This window comes from Alosa alosa, chromosome 13 (genome assembly GCF_017589495.1).
Source record: "Alosa alosa isolate M-15738 ecotype Scorff River chromosome 13, AALO_Geno_1.1, whole genome shotgun sequence".
Classification (NCBI taxonomy): Eukaryota; Metazoa; Chordata; class Actinopteri; order Clupeiformes; family Clupeidae; genus Alosa; species Alosa alosa.
In genome coordinates, this window is record NC_063201.1 from 34,363,369 (window position 1) to 34,385,366 (window position 21,998).

Below are 21,998 nucleotides of genomic sequence, written 5' to 3' on the forward strand. Positions count from 1 at the left end.
TTATTAAAATAAGTCAAACTCTTATGAAACTAAGTTAAAATTATCTTACTAGAATCACATTCTGTTTTTATTTCCATTTTACACAGAGATTTAACTTTTTTGGGAAACTGGGTTGCATTTAACTGTTGGCCTATGGACACAAAACCCAGGCAGCTGTGCCAACTGTGTTAATGTGTAACTGTGACAGCACTAGTGTGTACATTTTTGTCTGTTTTTTTATAGCCTTTTTTTCAGAGGCTTGGAACTGTCCTCTTATGTCTACTTCTGGAATAACTACCGCATGATTGAGTTACCTTGGGACTCTGTCTGGACATGGTGGCTGGCCTTTCTTTGTGTTGACTTCTGCTACTATTGGGTTCATCGGTTTGCTCATGGTGAGTCAAAGTAACTTATTTGTACTTTTTCAATTATTTATTGTGTTTTTCAATAAGAGCAAGACTATCAAAGTATGTCTCAATTATGGTTGATAATGTTACCAGGATTGTGCATGTCTTTTTTGTACTTCTGCAGAACTCAATATCCTGTGGGCAGCACATCAAGTACATCACAGTTCTGAGTATTATAATCTCTCCACTGCTTTAAGGCAGTCAGTTACACAACAGTGTACGTCATGGGTAAGATTACTTCCTGTCTATTTATGTCTCTGATATCCACTAAAAAATGTTGTCATTTCAAATGTTCACAGGAAATGTTTGAAATTCCTTGTCCTAGAGGTAGGGGATGTCCCTTAATAATAATTCCTTAGCCAAAATGTTTAAAGGGTGATAGAATGATGATATAGGGTATTTTGTGCTGGTCCTTAAGGTCTCTGAATAGGGTGTGTAACATTGGTTGGGCTGAAAATGGCATATGTGCTGTTCTATGCGCCCTAATGCAAGCCTGGTTAAAAGCCCTAGAATGAAACGAGAGGTTTTCTTCCTTTTATGGTATGCTCATGAATATTTAGATGAACTGCGTGCTGATTGGTTGGTTTACAACGAGCAAAGCTCCGGAGCAAAGACGCAAACATGGCCGACAGCACTCACTGAAACAGCCAAGGTGGAAATACTGTGGAGATATAGGTGTTGAACAGCATATTTGACCCTGAATCAGAGGAAGAATCTGAAATAGAATAGCAACCAGTCGCCCATAGATTGGAAATGACTACTTCAGAGTGGTAAGTTTTGTCATTTACTTGAGTTTGCCACACGTAGCCCAGTTAGCTAGCTGTAATACTAGTGCAATACTCGCACGTTAGTGTCGTAGACTAAGCTAAACATTGTATTAGGTTCGTTTTTAGCATTGTAAGCAACAGAAGTTATTAATTTGCACACAAACAAATGTTTTACAACTTGTACCCTTGTGCAATTTTTGTCAAGATGTCCAGTTAGAAGCTAGCTGAAAAGTTCGTAGCCAGTCGTGGGCAGTTCAGGCTATGCTGTAGTGAAAGGAGTGCTGCTTGCAAGGAAAGTAACTGCTACTCGTTTTAGTCAGTAAGTATATTCTCTGATTAGGAGTTACATACATTATTGTAGTGGTAATATGTAGTGATGCACCGATGTGAAAATTGTGGCCGATACCGATAACCGATATTAATTTTGCTGTTATGGCCGATACCGATATTTACCGATGTCGATATATATATAAAACACATTTTTATGATAATCAATATAATTAATCATCAATAAATCATTTTTTTCCTTTTACTTTTGCATTTTATTTTCAGAAATGACTGACACTGTATTCTGTTAACATTGAAAAATATTTAAGGTACAGTAGAAGGCCTAAAAATGGCCAAAGCCACTTAGCAAAATAAAATGACTGATACTGTATTCTGTTAACAACATTGAAAAATATTTAAGGTACAGTAGAAGGCCTAAAAATGGCCAAAGCCACTTAACAAAATAAAATGACTGATGCAGTATTCTTTTAACATTGGAAAACTTTTAAGGTACAGTACTAGTAGGCCTAAAAATGGCCACAGCCACTTAGCAAAAGAAAACGGAGCCAGAACCAACTGGAATGAACAAACACTGGCTTTTGCAGTCTTTTGAATTGTAAGTATAGTAACTAAGTACTGTAACTGCCAAGTACGTTAGGGCTAGGCCTAACCCTTGACCTTCCTGGGCTTTGGAAGCAGATGAATGTTGTGCTTAACAAACAGGAGCATTTCTGCTCTCTCTGTACCGATCCTATTTCTCTTTTCACTGACAACATTTGAAGCTGCGGAGAAGAGACGTTCGCTGTCCACACTGGTACATGGAGCTGAGAGGTACTTGCGTGCCACTGGGGGCGAGGGCAGGGAAGCGGGTCATGTTGCTTTTGCCAGTACTGCAGTGGGCTCACATTTCTGGGGATAGTGGGCTCACTCAGGTAACCATGCACCTAAAAGAAAAATTGAGAAGTGTATAAATATACATCTCTGGCAAATCATCAGGAAATTATTATTCAACATTTGTATTCATGGCGCCAAACGAAATAAAATAATTGTTAATTCAATTAACTTTTTTTCTTGTGAGGCCAAACTCTTAAGTCTACAAGTTCAATAATAACTATAGATCACAGTTTTTCATGAAATTAGACTAGATTAGAAATTACTTGGACACAAAGAAATGTGAAATACTTTATTTGAATAAAAGACTATTAAAAAGATCATCTTCAAATAGTATAGTAAACCTAGCCTACCTGCACACCTCGTTGGACCTGTTGCCTGTTCATCCTGCTCCTTTTCCTCCAGAATTTCATCGAACATGTCCAGGAACTAATGCCCTTCACTTCATGCGACGATCCTCTTTTCTTGTGGTTCACCTTCTTCTGGCTCAGCTTCTTCTGCGACTGGTGTAGGCCCAACTGTGGCTCTGGCGCTGGTCGTCGCTGAGGCGGTCATCTTGTCCACTTCTTTCTCTAGCTTGTTTTTTGCCACTAGCTTGAGGTCTGCGTCAAAGTAGCGATCTTTATATCTGGGGTCCAGGATTGTTGCCAAGTAGTATAATTGCTCAGAGAAACTGGTTTCGAATCTCTTGTTCACAGCTTCAAGCAGTGCAGACTTGGTTGTTTTGACCCCACTGTCGGTTTCAGCTGTCTTGTTCAGAAAACGCTTGAGTGCCACAACAGACGGGATCACGTCAGCAGCTGTAGCTGTATGCGAGCTGATCTCTCTCGTCAACTCTTCAAAAGGTGCCAGGAGTGTTGTCATTTTCTCAATGAGACTCCACTGATTTGCGTTGAGAGATACAGGCAGTCCGTGGTAAGCCTCGTACATAACCAGTGCGCGCTTCTGTTCCAGGAGAGTTGTCATCATCATGAATGTACTATTCCAGCGCGTTGGGACGTCCTGTTGTAGCATTTTGATCTTCATTCCCATCTCTCTCTGGATGTCTCTCAGCCGAGAGGTACCAAGAGGGGAGCTTTTAAAATGTCCGACTATTTTTCTGGCCATAGCCAAAGAGTCAACAACGCTTCGCTGGCTTAGTACTGCATCGTGTACAGCTAACTGCCCCAGATGAGCCATACAGCCCAGGCTTTTAACACCACACTCCTCCATCGCCTTCACCATATTTCGTGCGTTGTCTCGAAGCACGACGTGCACATTTTCTTTCCAGATTCTCCATTGTGTAAACATGCAGTCAAATGCACTGGCTATGGCGGTACCTAGAACAAAATAATAATGATAAAAAAAAACATTTAATGAAAGACACGTTAGCTAGCTGGCACATGATATAATGCCTTTTCCCCCAACCAACTTCTGCCGTTCTGTATTATCGTTATGCTACGCGATGCTAGCCTAGACAGAAACCCCAAAACAATCCTGCATTCATTAGCACAGCCCAAATATCATAGCTATCTCGTGGTCTGCTTAGTAGGCTTATGTAAATAAAATAATAAAATAAAAAAACATACAGTGCGGATTTTCTCTGTTGTTCAGTTGGTTTGGCAAGACGACTGTTAGCAATCCCTATTAGGACCATAACTACTGATACAGTTATATTTAGCCTACCGCGAGATTAGATATGTAGTGCTAGGTGTTATAGGAACATGCAAGCCAGCAATCATGCACAACTTTCCCTTTTGCCTTGACTATTATTTAATTTGCATCTGTCCAAAAAATAGGCAGGCTTACCTGTATGCGAGCCAGGGAATTCTTGGGCATGTAACACGGCTCTCTTCATCTCGAAGTGTTCGTCAATCCACTGAGCCGTGAGGCTCAACATGCTTGTTTGGTTGAGGTCGGAACTCCATATATCCGTTGTGAAACTGATGTCATTGACATTGCTGTCGAGTAACTTGTGGACGTGGGTGGCTACGTTATCATGTAAGGCAGGCAGGGCAACATCCGCAAAGTAACGACGGCTTGGCTTGTTATAGCGGGGCTCAGCGTCCTCAAGCACCTCGCTGAACCCTTCGTCTTCCACCACTGAGAACGGTTGGTCATCAACAGCGATCATCTTAGTTATTGCTACAGTCAACGCCTTTTGCTTTCGGTGGTCCTTGTGGAATTTCTTCGTCTTATCCAGCGCTTGCTCTATGAGGCTACCGACTGGTGCAGCTGCCGCAGTAGCTTTCTTCGCTGCTTAGCATTAGCTAGTTTTTCATATTCTTTGTAGGCTTCGGGATGCTTGTTTTTTAAGTGGGTGATCAAATTGGTTGTGTTGAACGATTTGACACGAGCTCCCCCTCGCATCACCCGGCCTTCACAGTCATTGCATACAGCATAGCGTTGGTCCTCTTCAGAGACTTTAAAAAATGACCAAACCAACGACATCTCTGCTCAACTGAAACAGAGACACGACTTTGACTGAAATTATTTTTGTCTTTTTTGCCGCCTTCAGCACCTGCTTCACGTGACGTGTACATTTATGCGCTTGTGCAAAAACAAACTCCCCCGCCCCCACACTCACATCTAACGCCTACACACATCAACAAGCCTACATACACAGGAATAATTATCGGCCTGTTCACATCGGCCCTATTTTGACATCGGACCGATACCGATGTGTAAAAAAATGACCATATCGGCCGATATTATATCGGTGGCCGATATATCGTGCATCACTAGTAATATTTTGCTGCTCTTATTTTTTTTCATTATTATATGTGCCCTCTTATTTACTTATTTACTTACTTTTTTGTTTACTTGAATGTTATGTTTGTCTGTGGACTTAAAATTGGTAAAATATGTCTTGTCTTCACCGTGGGATAGTGAGAAACGTAATTTCGATCTCTTTGTATGTCTGGAACATGTGAAGAAATTGACAATAAAGCTGACTTTGACTTTGACTTTGACTTTGAATATGCGATCTTACAACAGTACGTCCAGTTAGCTGGGCAGGAGCTCTGTGCAGTTCGTAGGCTATATGGCTGAAGTGAAACGAGTAGCCTACTGCTCGCGTCAATGAAAATATTAAATTTGTTTCAGTAGGTCTAATGTACTCGTGTAACTACTATCCTGCTGATTAAGTCATCTGATTATCGAGATTTTTACCTTCTTTCCATGTAGTAATGTATGATCTTACAACGGGACGTCCAGTTAGCTGGGCATGAGCTCTGTGCATTTTTTAGCCTATGGCTGAAGTGAAACGAGGTCAACGAAAATATTACTAGGCCTACTCTCATTTGTGTCAATTCAAAAACACTTTTATTTATCCTCAACGGGGCAATTTACATACCATGGAGTAGAGTACAATAATAAAAAATCCTATAAATATCACTGTTTAAAATACAGTAGGTACAGTCAGTAGGTCTAATGTAATCTTGTAACTATCCTGCTGACATCTGATTGAAATTATTACCTTCTTTCCATGTAGTAGCCTAATATGTGATCTTACAACTCTGGTAACTAAAACTGGAGACATTTACTTAAAGGAATTATCCGGAGTAAAATGCACTTTAGATCGATTTACGGATGATTGGGAGTACATACGTTGAGTTGACATCCAAATCATGTCATTCGGATGTGTTTTGAGAAAGTTCGATGTTACCGTTTTTAGTTAAAGCTCGTTAGCGTGGAAGTGAGAAGGGCATATTATTTCGCCGCTACAAAACGCTATTTTTATACCTCTTCTACAGTTCCAAACAACATTGCACTTACGTGGTAGTGAGTAGAGGGTCCCTAAAGCCAAACCGAAGTATCCCGAGGTAGGAATGTTGCCATCTTTGCTGCCATCTTAAGGGGAAAGTCCGTAGGAGTCTATTGCCAAGTGTGCTCTGGAAATTCACAATTTAAATTCGCCCGTTAAAAAAAAAAAAAAAAAAAAAACAACGACCGTGGCTCATTTTCGATATCCTTGAAGAACTGTCTGCTTTATAATTCCTGTGGAAGTAAACGAGCATGCAGCTAAACTAGTGTTTGTCTCATCTTCGCTCTCCATTCACGTTCCTGGGCTCAGAGCACCAGTGGGCTGGTCTGTATGTAAATTTTGAGGCGTGACAAATGTACAGGCCAGTGCCAAATAAGGTACCACCTGCGAGTTTGCGTAAACTCGGAGCTTCGTTGGGATTCGCCCGTTTTATGGCGGGAGTTTCGAATTATGAGATTTGCATAGGAAGGAGGTGTCGATGGGGTTTTAAAGTGCTCTGTATCTCCATTTCACCCACTGAACTATCGCTATTCATCTATGACAAGGTAAACTCGGTTTTGCATTCTATGACCCCTTTAATGTTTACAACTCTCATGCCCCTCCACTACCACTGAGCACCCTCTCATCGAGTTTGTGACCAGACTGATTGACAGTCAGATCTCACACAGCCCTGCTCTGATTGGACCAGAAGAACCGGGAGCTGTGGATTTTTGCAAAACAAATAACAGGCTCTAGGTGGAGGTAGAAGTGTGTTTTTTTTTTCTAAAACCGGCTGATTTATGTTGTTCTGTGTGAGCATACTGTCGGTTTCAGTGAATATGATCAAAAAAATCTTGCCAACTGCAGCTTTAATCTTGAATTTGATGCCAGCAACACATCTCAAAAAAGTTGGGATAGGGGCATGTTTACCAATGTGATTCTTCAACTCATTTTAACAACATTTTACACTGCAAAAAAATCTAATCTAACCAAGTGTTATTAATCTTTTATCAAGATCAACACATCTAGTTGGTATTATTTTCAGTATAAAGATATTTACCTAGCACTTTCTCGTAAAATAATTTGACTATATTTAATAAGAGTTTGACTTGTTTGTCACCATGTCTTGACAAGACTCCTAAAAATAACATAAAATAAAATGAACTTTTAAGAGTAAATAATTAAGTGTGCTTGCTGAAAGCAGCACACTTATTGTTCTTCAAGCACACTTATTGTTCTTCTTAAGTTTTCTTATTTCCGTCTCCCTAATTTCTGGCCAGCTCCTGCGCCTAGGCCCTTTGAGACAGGGACACCGTTCCAACTTTAAAACGTCCTGTCAGTACCGGTGTAAGTTGCTCGCGGAGATGACATGACGGATCTACATTGTTCGTCCGCCATATTGGATTGAACAGAAAGCAAATCTGAATTTTCACAGGTCACAAATTTGGTCTGAACTTCACGAAACTTGACATATGTGATCCCTGGACCAAGCCTCACAAAAGTTACTGGAAGGATTTTTGATTTTCGGAAGCGTTTGCCTGTCACAACCAAACGAAATCGGCAGCTTAGCCGCGAAACAGGAAGTTAGGTATTATCTCAGGAACGCTGTCACGTATCAAAACAAAACGTTGTACATTACCTCGAGACTCCAATGTGAGGATGCACAAGATAAAAAAAAGAAAACATTCCAAAATTTTACATCATTTGGCAAACCCCCACCAGCTATTTGGTATCACCATCATCTTCACCTTTGCTGCTGTAATTCTGCCACAGTGCCTTAAGTGTACACAGCCTTGCCACGCTCATCAATTCAATGCTCTGCCATGGGTGTTTATGGACTTACAAACTGAAGTTGCAAGGAGAACATTAGCTATATATCAGGCTTGTGCACAATTCAGAATTGAATTGAGAATGACTCCTAAATTCCAATTCAATTCTTGAATTTGAATTAAGGTCAAAAACAGGATGTAGAATTACAATTTTATTTTTTGAATTAAAGGAAGTAGAATTGAAATTCCATGAAATTAGAAGAAATTCATATACATAATTTAAGGGTAGTGTTTTACAAAGAACCCTCACAGTCAACTTGTAACTTAAACAGTAACAAATTATATTTCCACATTGTAAAACATAATAGTTTTACTTACTTAAAATGTTATAGTAAGTAAAATTCTTTTTGAAATTGTCTTTTGTTGAGATTACTTGCGTAAAATGAGTGTTACTTCATTTTGAGGTAGAAAAGTAAACAGTCAAGTAAACTATACTTGAATTGCTGAAGTTTGTGCTACACTGTAAAATTAGTTTATAATCTTAGTTAACCTGTTAAGAAAAGCATGCAAACTGATTGTCAATGCAATTCCCATTCCAGATTTGTCTGTAATGTCAAGTTGTGCAAACGAATGCTCACTTAGTGTAGACTTACAGTACAGTACACAGGATTGCTATTACAACTAACTTGGTCATTACAAGTAAAGTATACTGTATGTTTATTTAACACAAAAGGTGTATTGAAGTTGTGCTAACTAATGTCACAGTTCAGCTAACTGATATGACAAAAATGCATTTCCAGAATACCACAGACCCGGCCTACATATTGTTTAAGGGATCACATATTAATCTTTCCTGAAATTCAATCTTAAGTTACAATAACAAAGTGACAGTGACACTAAAGGCTATATATAGTGTTGTGTAATTGATATGTGATTTATATTGATACATCACCCCATCAATGACTATCCAAAACAGACCAAACCTGTGAGTAGAACTAGTGCTGACAGTTACTGAAATGCCAAAATCAGGCCTTTGAATGAAGTGGTAAAACAAAGTCCTGACTCACTGTGGACATCAAAGATTAGGGGGTTCCCTGAACCGCTGGCCAAACCCAGGTGTGTGCCACATATTGGTGGTACATAGTGAGGTCTCCCCTTCATTGTGCAGTACTTTCAGAGAGTAGTAAAACAAAATACCAATGTAACATGTTGCTGAAGTTCTACCCACAACATTAGAGTGTTTTCCAAGTCATCCAGATAAATTACCATCAACAGTATATATTTGTATATTTGTCACTTGTAATTTAAGATTGAATTTCAGTAAGGATTAATATGTTATATCTTTACAAATATGTGGGCCAGGGCAGTGGCATTCTGGAAGTGCAGAATCAGTAGTAGTGTACTACACAAAGTAAGCATTTGTTTGCACAACTTGGAATTCCTATCTCAGATTAGTCTGTAATTTCAAGGCAATCGGTTTGCATGTTTTACAGGTTAACTAAGGTTAACTAACTAACTAACTTCACAGTGTAGCAAAACTTAAGCAATTCAAGTATAGTTTACTCGATTTAAATGATCATGTTCACTTAAATTACTCCTTTTAGCCAAGTTATCAAAAAGCAAAATCAACATAATCAACAAAAGACAAAAACTGAGTTATACTAACTAAACATTTTAAGTAAGAAAACTTGGAATTCCTATCTCAGATTAGTCTGTAATTTCAAGGCAATCGGTTTGCATGTTTTACAGGTTAACTAAGGTTAACTAACTAACTAACTTCACAGTGTATCAAAACTTAAGCAATTCAAGTATAGTTTACTCGATTTAAATGATCATGTTCACTTAAATTACTCCTTTTAGCCAAGTTATCAAAAAGCAAAATCAACATAATCAACAAAAGACAAAAACTGAGTTATACTAACTAAGCATTTTAAGTAAGAATAGCTATTCAATTTTACAATCCAAAGTAACTTTCCCAAAACTGAATGCATGTGAGATTCAACACATTCTTCCTGTTGTTTGACTGTGGAATTGCATTGAATTGCCATGAATTTAATTCCACTTCCTGTCATTCCAATTCCAATTCAAATTCAACTTCATGTGGGGCGGAGCCAATTCAATTCAAATTCCAATTCATGAGTTAAATGGAGATCCATTCTAAAATTCGGAATTTTGCACAAGCCTGCTATATATAGCTGACATAGTACAGTTATTTTCACATTCATGGTGTTCAAATCTAAATTTTAATTATTGTTAAATGTCATGATGGGAGAGTATTATTAAAAATGTTACAAGTATGCCAATTCATACGTTTATGGAAAATTATGTATTATTAGGCCTTTTCACACAGAGGTCAGAATGCTTAGAATGCTTAGAAAGATAAGAATGTTAGATTCTTGCGATTGATGTCTTCAGACAATAAAAAGTAATTTGGTAGGGAAATTAAAGAAAAGAGTTGCCCCCTGCGTTGGCCGTGATTCCTCTTTGAAAATCAGAGGTTCACAGGCTACTGTGGCTTTGGTCAGTGGCGCCGCCAGCCGTAATCCTGTACACACTGTGTGTACAATTTTTCGCTTTATTCATGAAATCATTCAATATTACAACAATAAAAATAGCTTGTATACTGTCTTAATTGAAACATGCTTTGCGCACAAATGATAGCCTAGGGCAAAGAGAATGGACATCTCAACATAAGGATACATTAAAAGATGATGATTGGTGTAAACTTTGTCACGACGTGATAAGCAGTTCTGGCGCTTACAATGCAACGTTCCATTCAGTCATAAATCAATCAAGCGTAGTGCTCGTTATAAAAAGAAAACAGCAGCTTAATATTTTTCAGGTGTTTAACAGTAATAGGCGCACTGTTAGCAGTGAGATTAGGCAATGCATCCTACAGTCACTCTGTTTGGAACATCGCAGTTCGGGTTGATAAGATTCAGTTAATGCGAGTATGGATCGTCAAAGTTTGGGACAACCAAACAGCAGTGTAAGCAAATCCTAATTGTTAGGTTACCTTAGCTGTCTTTTCTCTAGGCCTAGGCCTATTGGAAATCGCGACATAAGCTCATTGGTTTCTTTTTTCTTTTCTTTCTTGTTCGCGAGTTGGGTAGTGAAGCGATAATGCATTTAAAGCAATGTACATCATGTGAGCTAGAACCAATATGGCCAGAGCTGCTTGCTCTGTAAAGGTATTTCTGTCCCAGCCAAATTTCGTTAAAATAGTGTGTTTAGCAACCAGAATTTTTTTTAAAAATCCCGGGGGTGAAATCTCCCTCATCCCAGAACTTTGAAAAAGCTTGAAACAGCACAAATTAATTTAGTCTTTTATGTAGTGGAGAAAGTGACAGTGCACAATTTGCATCAATGTCTATATGCAAGTCTTCAACTTTGGGGGTCACAATGTGTTTAAATTGTTCAATAGGCCCTACATGATTTTATAACAGGCTAAATACAAAATAAATGTTACAAATATCACCTAGATATCTGTAAACTTTAAAATCAGAGATACATATAGGGCAGACAGACGCTCATGAGTTCATGCTTTGTTTTATCGCTGGATTTTAGGATAGCCTATTATGGCAACCGATTGCATTCCGAGCTAAAGTCAACTCTAGCAGACGTTAAATGACCGGAGACTTTGTGAATTTAAAGATTGTTATAATGTTCTGTCTCTGCTGCTTTTGATCAGTTAGATTTATTTGCAGTCTCCGGTGGTGAATGCACAAATAGGCTGACACCAGACATAATTTCACTGCATTTCTTACTTCCAGTAACTATATGCATGTGACAATAAACTTCCTTGTATCCTTGTATCCTTGGTGGGCTGGACATAGCATCAAAATACCCGCCCAGATTCCCCTTTCGGCCTTAACGCATTCACACTGGTGCCGGAACGAATTTTCTCGGCAAAATGTCTAGGGTGCTTGGTAGTAAATTTGGGGAGACACTTTGTCCCGCCTCAGTCTATGTGAAAGGGACAGTCGTTCCGTGATTCTGGTACATAAAATCGCGGGGATTTTGGCAGCGTGAAAGGGCTTATTGTATTGTTTTGTTGTAAAGACATGCAAGGCATTCTGGGCCATGTAATAGACAAGCAGTGGTCGGCAGCGTTAATATGAATAGGTGTTTCTGTAAACAGCCATCTCTGTTACAAGAACGATCTGGTAATCGCTCACTGAAGAGGGAACTATCGATAAAAAGGATGTTTTCCTCAAAGCATCGTATTTTGCCCCAGCACTCATTTACTTCTATAATTCATGGAATGATGATGCCCTCTCAAAAATGTAGCCACATTTACATCTGTCCTGTGTTATCATATGTACGTGATATTATTTGGCTTTATTAGACATGATTCTGGTGATTTATAAAATGCCCAAAGACGTGGCATGTACATCATTACAAATTGGTAGAAAGATTTCACCTCACACTTAATGTTAATGCATCTGAACGCTAGGTGGCAACGTTGTATTACATTTCACATCTAAATACAGTGAAATCATTAGAATTATGGTATAGAAATGTGAGCTTCACAAGTACCAGTGCCACTGCTACCACCACCCGCATTACGCACTGTGCGTAAGGCACCAAGAGACAGACGCGGCACCAACATTTAGCCAATACATATTTTTACTGTGAACTGATTTTTAATCTTCTTAGACAATGTTTACAATGGCAATATGTACCAACAGCATGCTACATAAGAATGATACTTTTCGGGTTCTCTCTCAATCTCCATTAAGATCTAACTTGAATGTTATGCTACTCCCTTTAATTGGGAACACGTCTGAGCGCATGAGAGGGAGTGAAAGGGTGGCAGGCTCTGGCTGGCTTGTCATTGTTTATAATTGATAGCTACTTTTTAATATAAGAAACTTTTAAAAGGAAATCACAAGGCAACAAAGACGAGGCTGGAGAAGACTGGTGAGTCTTGAGGTCTTCAATAAATTGTTTCCCTTAAACTAAGCATTTACATGAAGCACAAGATATGCCGATTAAAACACATTCCACTCAGATAGCTAGGTCGCTACCAGGCTCATATATCACTTTTAATTGCAAACAGAAAATGTCTAGCTAGCATCATGCCATTATATGCTTCTATTTCCAAAGGCTGTTTATGCCAACTTAATAGCATGCTTATTATTAACATTGTGCTAAACGTGGCACAAACAATGTTAGAGGTTGTGGATTGGCCACAGGCAAAACAATCATTAGGAGAGTCGTGTAGACACAATAGGCTACTCTTAAAGTGACAGTGCACCACTGTGTGTTTATAAATGAGTTAAACTGCATTATTGCACAAATCGCATTTTAAATCAAAATTACTTTGTCATTATTATAATTTAAATAATATAGCTGCAAGCAGCAATGAGGGGGCCAAGCAGTATAGGCCGGAGTAGCCACGGTGACAAGATAGAACTCAGTAGACACCCGGGATCAACAGGGCTGAGTATTGCCACCGTCTCCGCCAGCCAGCCAACCCCCCAACTAATCACCCCTGCCCGTCCCACCCCGTCCTACCCTGCCCTGCCCTTGCACGCACACATTAGAATTAACTGGATGGAACATGTTGTCATCAGTTTCACATCAAAAAATAAAAGATTCATAAAAGTCATCAGTAAATACAGATCAAAATGCAATATTGCTAATTGCAGCACCCCCTACAGGTCAAAGGTCACCACATTTTTTTAAGCGTCCTCCTAATGGGGTCATGAATCTATGTTGTAAGTTTGGTTATGATATATGGCAGGGTTGCTGAGATATGAGCTCACTTCCTGTTTGGCGGCTTCGCCGCAAATTTCGATTGGCTGTTACAGCCGAATGCTTCTGTCAATTGTTCCAGATAGCAATGCACTGATAAGGCATGTTCTGAAGATGGTCTCTGGCAATTTTGGTGAGGATCCGCTGAAATTTGTGACCTGCGAAAACTTGTACATGTTTTTGATTAAATCCAATATGGCGGCCGAATCAATTACGATGACATCACAAGTTGACATGGGTCAACCGAAGGACCTCCAACAGTATTACCAGACACCACTAGTGGGTTTTAATTCTAAACACAACAGCAGCTACAGGCCAAAAGGCATGTTTCTTAATTACAACGCCCCCTAGAGGTCAAAGGTCACCGAATTTCTTGAGCGTCCCCCTGATTGGGTCCTGAGTCCATGCACCAAGTTTGGCTTTGATACATGCAAGGGTTGTTTGGCGGCTTCGCCGCAAATTTCGATTGGTCTCTGCCAATTTTGGTGAGGATCAGCTGAAATTTGTGACCTGCGAAAACTTGTATGTGTTTTTGATTAAATCCAATATGGCGGCCACATCAATTACGATGACATCGCATGCTGGCCTGGGTCGGCCTAAGGACCTCCAAGGATACAAGGAAGTTTATTGTCACATGCATATAGTTACTGGAAGTAAGAAATGCAGTGAAATTATGTCTGGTGTCAGCCTATTTGTGCAAAGTGGGGGGGGGGGGGTAAAACTGCAGTAGAAGAGGGGTTTAGTAGATTAAGTGGCAAGGGCTGCATAAGAAAGGTGTGGGAGGATTGGAATTGGGGGGTGGGGGCGCACCAACAAGGAGCACCCAAGAGCAAGGAGCACCCAAGAGCAACAGGGGCAAGGAAAAACTCCCTTACCAAGGAAGAAACCTTGGGCAGATCCACGGCTCAAGGGGCTAACCCAACTGCCAGGGGTCTTGGTGTGTGTGTTGGGGGGATGACAGGGGAGATGGGATAGTGTGCTGTGTATGTGGGGAGAGGGCAGTGTGCAATATGTGTGTTGGAGAAGCTTCCTCATGAGACAATGTGCTGTGTATTGGGGGCAGTGTGCTGTAAGTATGTTGGGGATGTGTGTTGGAGAAGCTTCCTGATGAAATAATGTGCTGTGTATGTAGGGGAGAGGGGGGGGGGCAGTGTACTGCAAGTATGGTGAAGGGACTTACTATTGCAAGCAGAGTACTGTATGTATGATGTATGTGAGTGATGACAGTGAAGATGTGTGTGTGGGCGGGAGGGGAGTGGAGCAGTGACTGTGTGTGTGTGTGTGTGTGGTGGGTAGGTGGGGGCAGTGTGCTGTAAGTATGTAGAGGATGTGTGTTGGAGAAGCTTCCTGATGAAATAATGTGCTGTGTATGTAGGGGAGAAGGGGGGGGGGGGCAGTGTACTGCAAGTATGGTGAAGGGACTTACTATTGCAAGCAGAGTACTGAATGTATGATGTATGTGAGTGATGACAGTGAAGATGTGTGTGTGGGCGGGAGGGGAGTGGAGCAGTGACTGTGTGTGTGTGTGTGTAGTGTGCGTGTGGGTAGGTGGGGGCAGTGTGCTGTAAGTATGTAGAGGATGTGTGTTGGAGAATATCCTGAAGACATCCTCCAACAGTATTACCAGACACCTCTAGAGCGTTTTTATCCTAAGCTTAACAGCAGCTACAGGCCAGAAGGCATGTTTCTTAATTACAGCGCCCCCTAGAGGTCAAAGGTCACCAGATTTCTTGAGCGTCCCCCTGATTGGGTCCTTAGTCCATGGACTAAGTTTGGTTATGATAGATGAATGTGTTGCTGAGATATGAGCTCACTTCCTGTTTGGCGGCTTTACGGGTCAAAAGTTACGTGCGTGAACGCACATCCAACTTTGGCCTGTTGGTGGCGCTAGAGCGCTTAAGTTGCCGACATGAAACTTGGTGACATTAATCATGGGACTCAGCCTAATTAGTGTGCCAAATTTCACAACTTTTCACCAGACGGTTCTATGGGCTGCCATAGACTTCAATGGCAGAGGAATAAAAGATAGAAGTTTTTTTTTTTTTTTTGGGGGGGGGGGGGGGGGCACAAAAAAAAAAAACAATGGCCAGCCGCGGAACTGACAAATACTAATGTAAGGAAGGTGCAAATATTATGTAATTTATAAGTTATTTGGATGTGCAGTGGCCTTAACCACGTAAAACAGAGTGAAATAACATTTTGTATAGAAACATCATTGGATACATATAGTTTTCTAGCTCTTTAGCCTAAACGGCATAGTTTCCATAACCGCGAGACAGCACTTCATGATGACGGCAATGGTAGTTAACAGACAAGACGCAATCTATCTGAATATCTGCAATCTATCTGAAATAACACCTATTTGAAGCCCATTTTTCATGTAACATATTGTGTATTAGTGTAGGCTACATAGCTTAAACTGTGTAGGCAGTAGGGCGATTATGAAGTTTAATGTCAGCATGTCGACTTTAAAAGTCGACATGTCGAGATTAAAGTCGACATTAAATTTCAACTTTATTCTCTAAAATGTCGAGTTTAATGTCATACATGTCGACTTTTTAAAGTCAACATGTCGAAGTTTAATCTCGCCATGGCAAAAATATTTTTTCTCTTCATGTGTGGCCCTAATACTCCGTCGTAGGTAACCATTGCAGAGATTTCAAAACTGGATAAATATTTGGGGTGTACATTGGCACTGCCCTCACAATTCGATTAGATTACGATTCACCAGGTAACGATTCGATTCAATTCGATTCTACGATGCATTGCGATGCATCAAAATTCTACTGCACACAACAAGGCAAATTTTGAGGTCATGAGGCAATACAAGCAGTCAGATATTGAACAACAGATGTTATTGGCTGCTATGTGTGTATTATCACTCTCCTGGAACGTTGACATAAATATCATTAAATAAAATAAAATTGAATGGTACAGGGTATTGGATATGGCATTTTAATAATTTAAACACATTGTAAAACTTAAAGCCCAAATTTGGAAACATCCATGCATGTCGAAATTTGCTGCAAATTCAAAACTGGATTACTCTGGAACGGCTAACTGTACAGGGGACTGCTTTACACCTTTCTGTTCGGTAAGATCAGCTGTTTATTCTGATATATGGTTTGTTATGTGTTGAACGAAGAGTTTGTGAAGTATCCCACCGATGAATGGGTAGGGAGATGGGTGCAGAACCTTCAGTAGAATTTATGATTAAATTGAATTATATTATTTACTTTTCTCATGAACCGTTCACCACAGCAATTAACGGCTAACATTGTTTAAAAGCTGAGAAAAAGCTCTTTCATGTGATATGATAGGCTACTTGTGATGTCTGTGTGATGAGTAGGCTCATTCGCGAGTAGTTTAACTGAGAAAAATGGGTGAATTTGGATGCACTTTCTTTCTTCGCGGCGCTGTCACTTTCTCCACCGCGTAAAAGACTAAATTAATTTTGCCTGTGAATGCTTATTTTGACAGGCCATAGGCTAAATAAAAATCGTTATTAGTCGGACGCAAAACAGAATATCGAAAGAAGGGGACACCAAGGCTACCGTGGCCTGTAAACCTCTGATTCTCAAAGGGGCATCACGGCCACCTCAAGGGGCAACGATGGCCATGACCATCGTGAAATTCCTACCCTGCACATACTGCACAGTGCACCAACAGTAACGAAGCCAACTCAGGATGCCAACGATCGACATGGTTCGTGAAGTTAGTTGTATTGCCAACATGCTTGATTTTAGTGTGGCAAGTTTTACACACTGCGTACGTCTTGACTAGTTTCCCATTAACTTCGTAGAATCCGAAATGTGCCCAGATGTCCGCTTTCCAAGCTTTGGGTGCGTTTTTAATTACCCATCTATCGCGTTCATCTCCCTACGTCATCTTGATTCTTTAGTGTTGTTGTTATGCTAGCTAGTGCTGCCGCTTAGCATGTAGCTACAGGCTGCGCATGTCATTACAACGTTGCTCCGGAAATGCCCCCAGAAGTAATTAAAACTTCACAACTTTATTGTCCACAAATTGTTGCGGAACTTAGAACGTTCAAAAACCTACACCTTTAAGGGTTAATCTCTTTTAGGCAATCAAGCAATGGGTTTAGAGCACCAGAGGAACCACATTTAAATGGGAGATACAGTTGTGTATCATCCGCATAGCAATGATAGGATATACCATGCTTTTTCATAATTTGACTGAGTGGCAACATGTACAGTGAGGATAAAATACAACTAAGCACTGATCCCTGTGGAACAGCGTAAGATCAGAGTCAAAGTCTGCTTTATTGTCAATTTCTTCACATGTCAAGACATACAAAGAGATCGAAATTACGTTTCCCACTATCCCACGGTGGAGACATGACATATTTTACCAATTAAGTGAACAGACAAACATAAAATTCAAGTAAACAATAAAAAGTAAATAAGAAGGCACATACAATGAAGAAATAAGAGCAGCAAAAATGGGTTGAAATTGTGCAATTGTGCATAGACAGTCAATATAATAGTGCAAAAGTCAGGCCAATAGATGGCTGAGGTAGTTCTGTTTGACCTAAGTATGCAAGTGGCATAGTGGTGCAAGTTATGTAAGAGCAGCAGAAGTGTGTTCAGAAGTGTTTTCAGGACAACAGGACAACAACAACAAGTTGCAAAGTGTGCAAGTGTACAAGTGGAGTAGTGCAAGTGGAGTAGTGCAAGGCAGCCATTGTGGGTCCAAAGTCCAGGATGTTATGTAGCTGAGGGTGGAGGGGGGAGAGGGGGGAGAGAGTTCATCATCCTAACAGCCTGGTGTATGAAGCTGTTGGTGAGTCTGGTGGTGCGGGGGCGCAGGCTTCTGTACCTCTTCCCAGTGACATGCATCACTCACAATTGTGGTCGCCTTGCGGGTGAGGTGGGTGGTGTAAATGTCCTTCAGGGACGGGAGTGAAGCACCAATAATCCTTCCAGCTGTATTCACTATGCGCTGCAGGGCTTTCCTGTTGTATTCAGTGCAGCTTCCGCCCCACACAGCGATACAGCTGGAGAGGATGCTCTCAATGGTGCCTCGGTAGAATGTGGTCATGATGGCTGGTGGAGCACTTGCTCGCCTGAGTTTCAGCAGGTAGTAGAGGCGACGCTGAGCTTTCTTCGCCAGTGATGCAGTGTTGGTTAAGATAAGGGGGCAGATGAAGATGAAGTATAATTGAAAGAAACTGAAAAGGTTCTTCCCTCTGAGAAGGAGGCAAACCATTTCAGTGCAGTACCTGAAATTTCAACCCAGTGCTCAAGGCGCTCTAAAAGAATGCAGTGATCTACAGTGTCAAAGGCGGCGCTAAGATCTAGCAGCATAAGTAATGCACAGTTCTTTGCATCCACAGATAGTAACAAGTCGTTAGTGACTTTAATTGCTGTGTTTAGGTTGGAATCCAGACTGGAAGATGTCTAAAATCTCATTCTCTGATAGAAAGATAGATAGATAGATAGATAGATAGATAGATAGATAAATACTTTATTGATCCCCAAGGGGAAATTCAAGGGTCTCAGTAGCATACAGACATCACACACAACATGCACTTACAGCAGAAATGGTAAACATAAGTATAAGTATAAACATATAACTAAACTCCACTGTACAATAAAGACAGTAGAAGATAAGAAAACTAACAAAACTAAATACACTATATAAATTAAATTTAAAAAGTCCAATGTGCTTGAGGGTGATCAAGCATAAGACGCTTGTAGTAACAGGGCCGGGACTGGTAAGGGTGCTCAAGGGAGTGAGTCTCATGGTGAAGGTGCAAAAAGTAGTCCAACCATAGTCCTTTAGTTATGTGTGCATGGCAAGGTGCTCAAGAGAGTGAGTGTCATGGTGAAGGTGCAAAAAGTAGTTCAACATTAGTCCAACAGTGCAAGAATAAGGTCTAGAGACCAGCATTAATAATATGGACAAATAGGAGAGTAAAGTATAATGTAGACAAGGTAATATAAAAAACTATAAAAAAAACTATGTCAGTGCAAGAACAGGTTGAGGTAATAGGGTTATAGCCATTCACTCATTCAGTATTGTAGCAGAAGCCTGACCGCAGCCATTGATCATGTGTGCTAATATAGCATGAAAAACAGTGTAGCAGTAAAACAGTAGTGAAAACATTAGGCTGTGGACATTAGTAAAACAGTAGTAAAGCAGTAGTGGACAGTCAGTATTCAAACATGGAGAGGGTGGAGAGGCAGACAGACTACGCCAAGAAGTATATCTCTCCTCTTCCCTTTAGTGAGGCATTGAACAGTTCAATGGCCTCGGGGACAAATGACTTCCTCAGCCTTTCAGGTGTGCATGGCAGTGAGCGAAGTCTCCAGCTGATCAAGCTCTTTTGCTTTTTAATAGTGCTGTAGAGTGGATGACATTCATTGTCCAAGATGTTGATCAGTTTGTTCAGGGTCCTTTTGTCAGATATTGAAGTGATGCACTCCAGTTCAGCTGCCACTACAGAGCCAGCCTTCCTTACCAGCCTGTCAAGTCGCCCAGCATCCTTCTTCTTTGTGCTTCCTCCCCAGCATACCACTGCATGGAAGAGGACGCTAGCTACAACAGACTGGTAGAACATCCTGAGGAGCTTGCTGCACACATTGAAGGACCGCAGCCTCCTCAGGAAGTACAGCCTGCTCTGTCCTTTCTTGTAGAGTGCATCAGTGTTGGCTGACCAGTCCAGTTTATTGTCCAGGTGGAGACCCAGATACTTGTAGGTGCTTACCACCTCCACATTGAGCCCATCAATGGAGACTGGTAGCAGAGCGGGCTTAGACCTGTGGTAGTGTTAATTTCGTCAGACGAGACGAGAGGAAATATGTTCGTCAACATACCTTTTTTTTCATGACTAAGAGCAGACGGCGATGAGACGGGCAGTAATGTCCTGAAACACTGACTAAGACTATCTTAAGATGCATTATTGTTGACGAAAAAAAAAGAGACTAAAATGTTTTGCATGAAATAAAAACTAAGATAAAATCTCTGTTCATTTTCGTCTACAAAATGAGAAGACAGAATATCTAGCTGTTACGCTTTTCAAAATATTCGAATGAGTTCATACGCTAACAGCTTTCCTGTAGGCTAGTCTACGTGCTGTTGCTGCAACCCTGTGGCTGCAACACCTAAACTACATGGAACAAGAACACTGGAGATTTCTGCCAGAGTTAGCAAGCTAACTACCTAAGCTTTATGCCACAATGCTACATACCCAGAAGTTGAAGCTTCTCTCATACAAATTCCCCCAGAATGTCCATACGAAAAATGTTCATCATGTAATGTCAACTATTTAACTAGTTAGACTGATGATGCAAAGTTTGCTAGCAAGTGTTTAATATGGAAAGTTCGCTAGCAAGTTAGCTATGGCTAAGATGGAGAGTCTGTTTGGGGAATGTGTTGTGTTTAAGATATCGCCATCTAGCTTAGGCGGAGGAAAAAAACATTAATACTTTGGCCTATGACAGTGTTTCTCAAACTTTTCAGTTTCAGGACCACTTAACTAACCCTAGCTAAAAAAAAAAAAGATTAGACCTACTTCAACAGTAGCCTATAATTAGTCTACACAATAGGCCTACTCACTGAACCACCTTGCTTATTGTCTTTGCACTTTGCTTATTGTGTGGATTCATACTGTATGATTTAAACTGGCATATCTTACATAGACAGTGTTGCAGAACTGTTTTTACATACAAGTTGGTTCAATATTGCAAACAACTCATCTATATTATATTTTACCACGTCTGCTCGCGGACTATGTGGTGTCAAATCCAAATTAAATAATACAACATCAAAAGAGGTCCGCACACTGTGGATGTATACTGCAGATGATGGCTTTAATGCACTCCGGAGCATTAGTGAAGCAAGCAAGTAAGTGAAAGCAAAGTAAGATAACATCCTCTGGCTGTTGTCCAGCCTTTATACCCCTTCAAGTCATCCCAGACAAGACACTCTATGTTTACAGATAACTGACCAAGTAATATATGGTACTCCACCTTTGCCCTCTCATCCTGTTATTCATACATTCTTTAGGTTTTGCCATTCTTTAGGTTTTGCTTACATTTCCTGGCACCAAACCTTATCTATGCCATTTTCTGCCAGGCCTGCTCTTTCACTTAAACCAGTCTTCCTTTCCCACACTGAACATACTACAGACTTCAGTTTCACAAAACAATGATATTACACAGAATAAAGATACTACATAAAAGATATATAAACTAAAGGATATATTTCAATAAAAGTCACGACAACTACTTGGGATAGCTTGCGGACCACCAGTGATCCCCGGACCACACTTTGAGAAACACTGGTCTACGAATATGACAGTGGTCCAGTCAAATCTTTTACTGTCTATGGTCAAATCCCAGCCGAGCTATAACTGTAGCTCGACTTACCTGTGCATGTAAACATACTGACTGACAAAAAATCAGAATGA

At 40.5% G+C, this 21,998-nt stretch overlaps 1 protein-coding gene across 1 annotated transcript in view; it reads left to right on the forward strand.

Annotated features, from left to right (window-relative positions):
* Positions 1-21,998, forward strand: part of agmo (alkylglycerol monooxygenase) — a 262,745-nt gene that overhangs the window by 58,647 nt on the left and 182,100 nt on the right. Inside the window, exons 3-4 of the mRNA XM_048260252.1 lie at positions 223-374; positions 511-614. Coding sequence (XP_048116209.1) covers positions 223-374; positions 511-614 — 256 coding nt within the window. The remainder of the gene's footprint in view (positions 1-222; positions 375-510; positions 615-21,998) is intronic.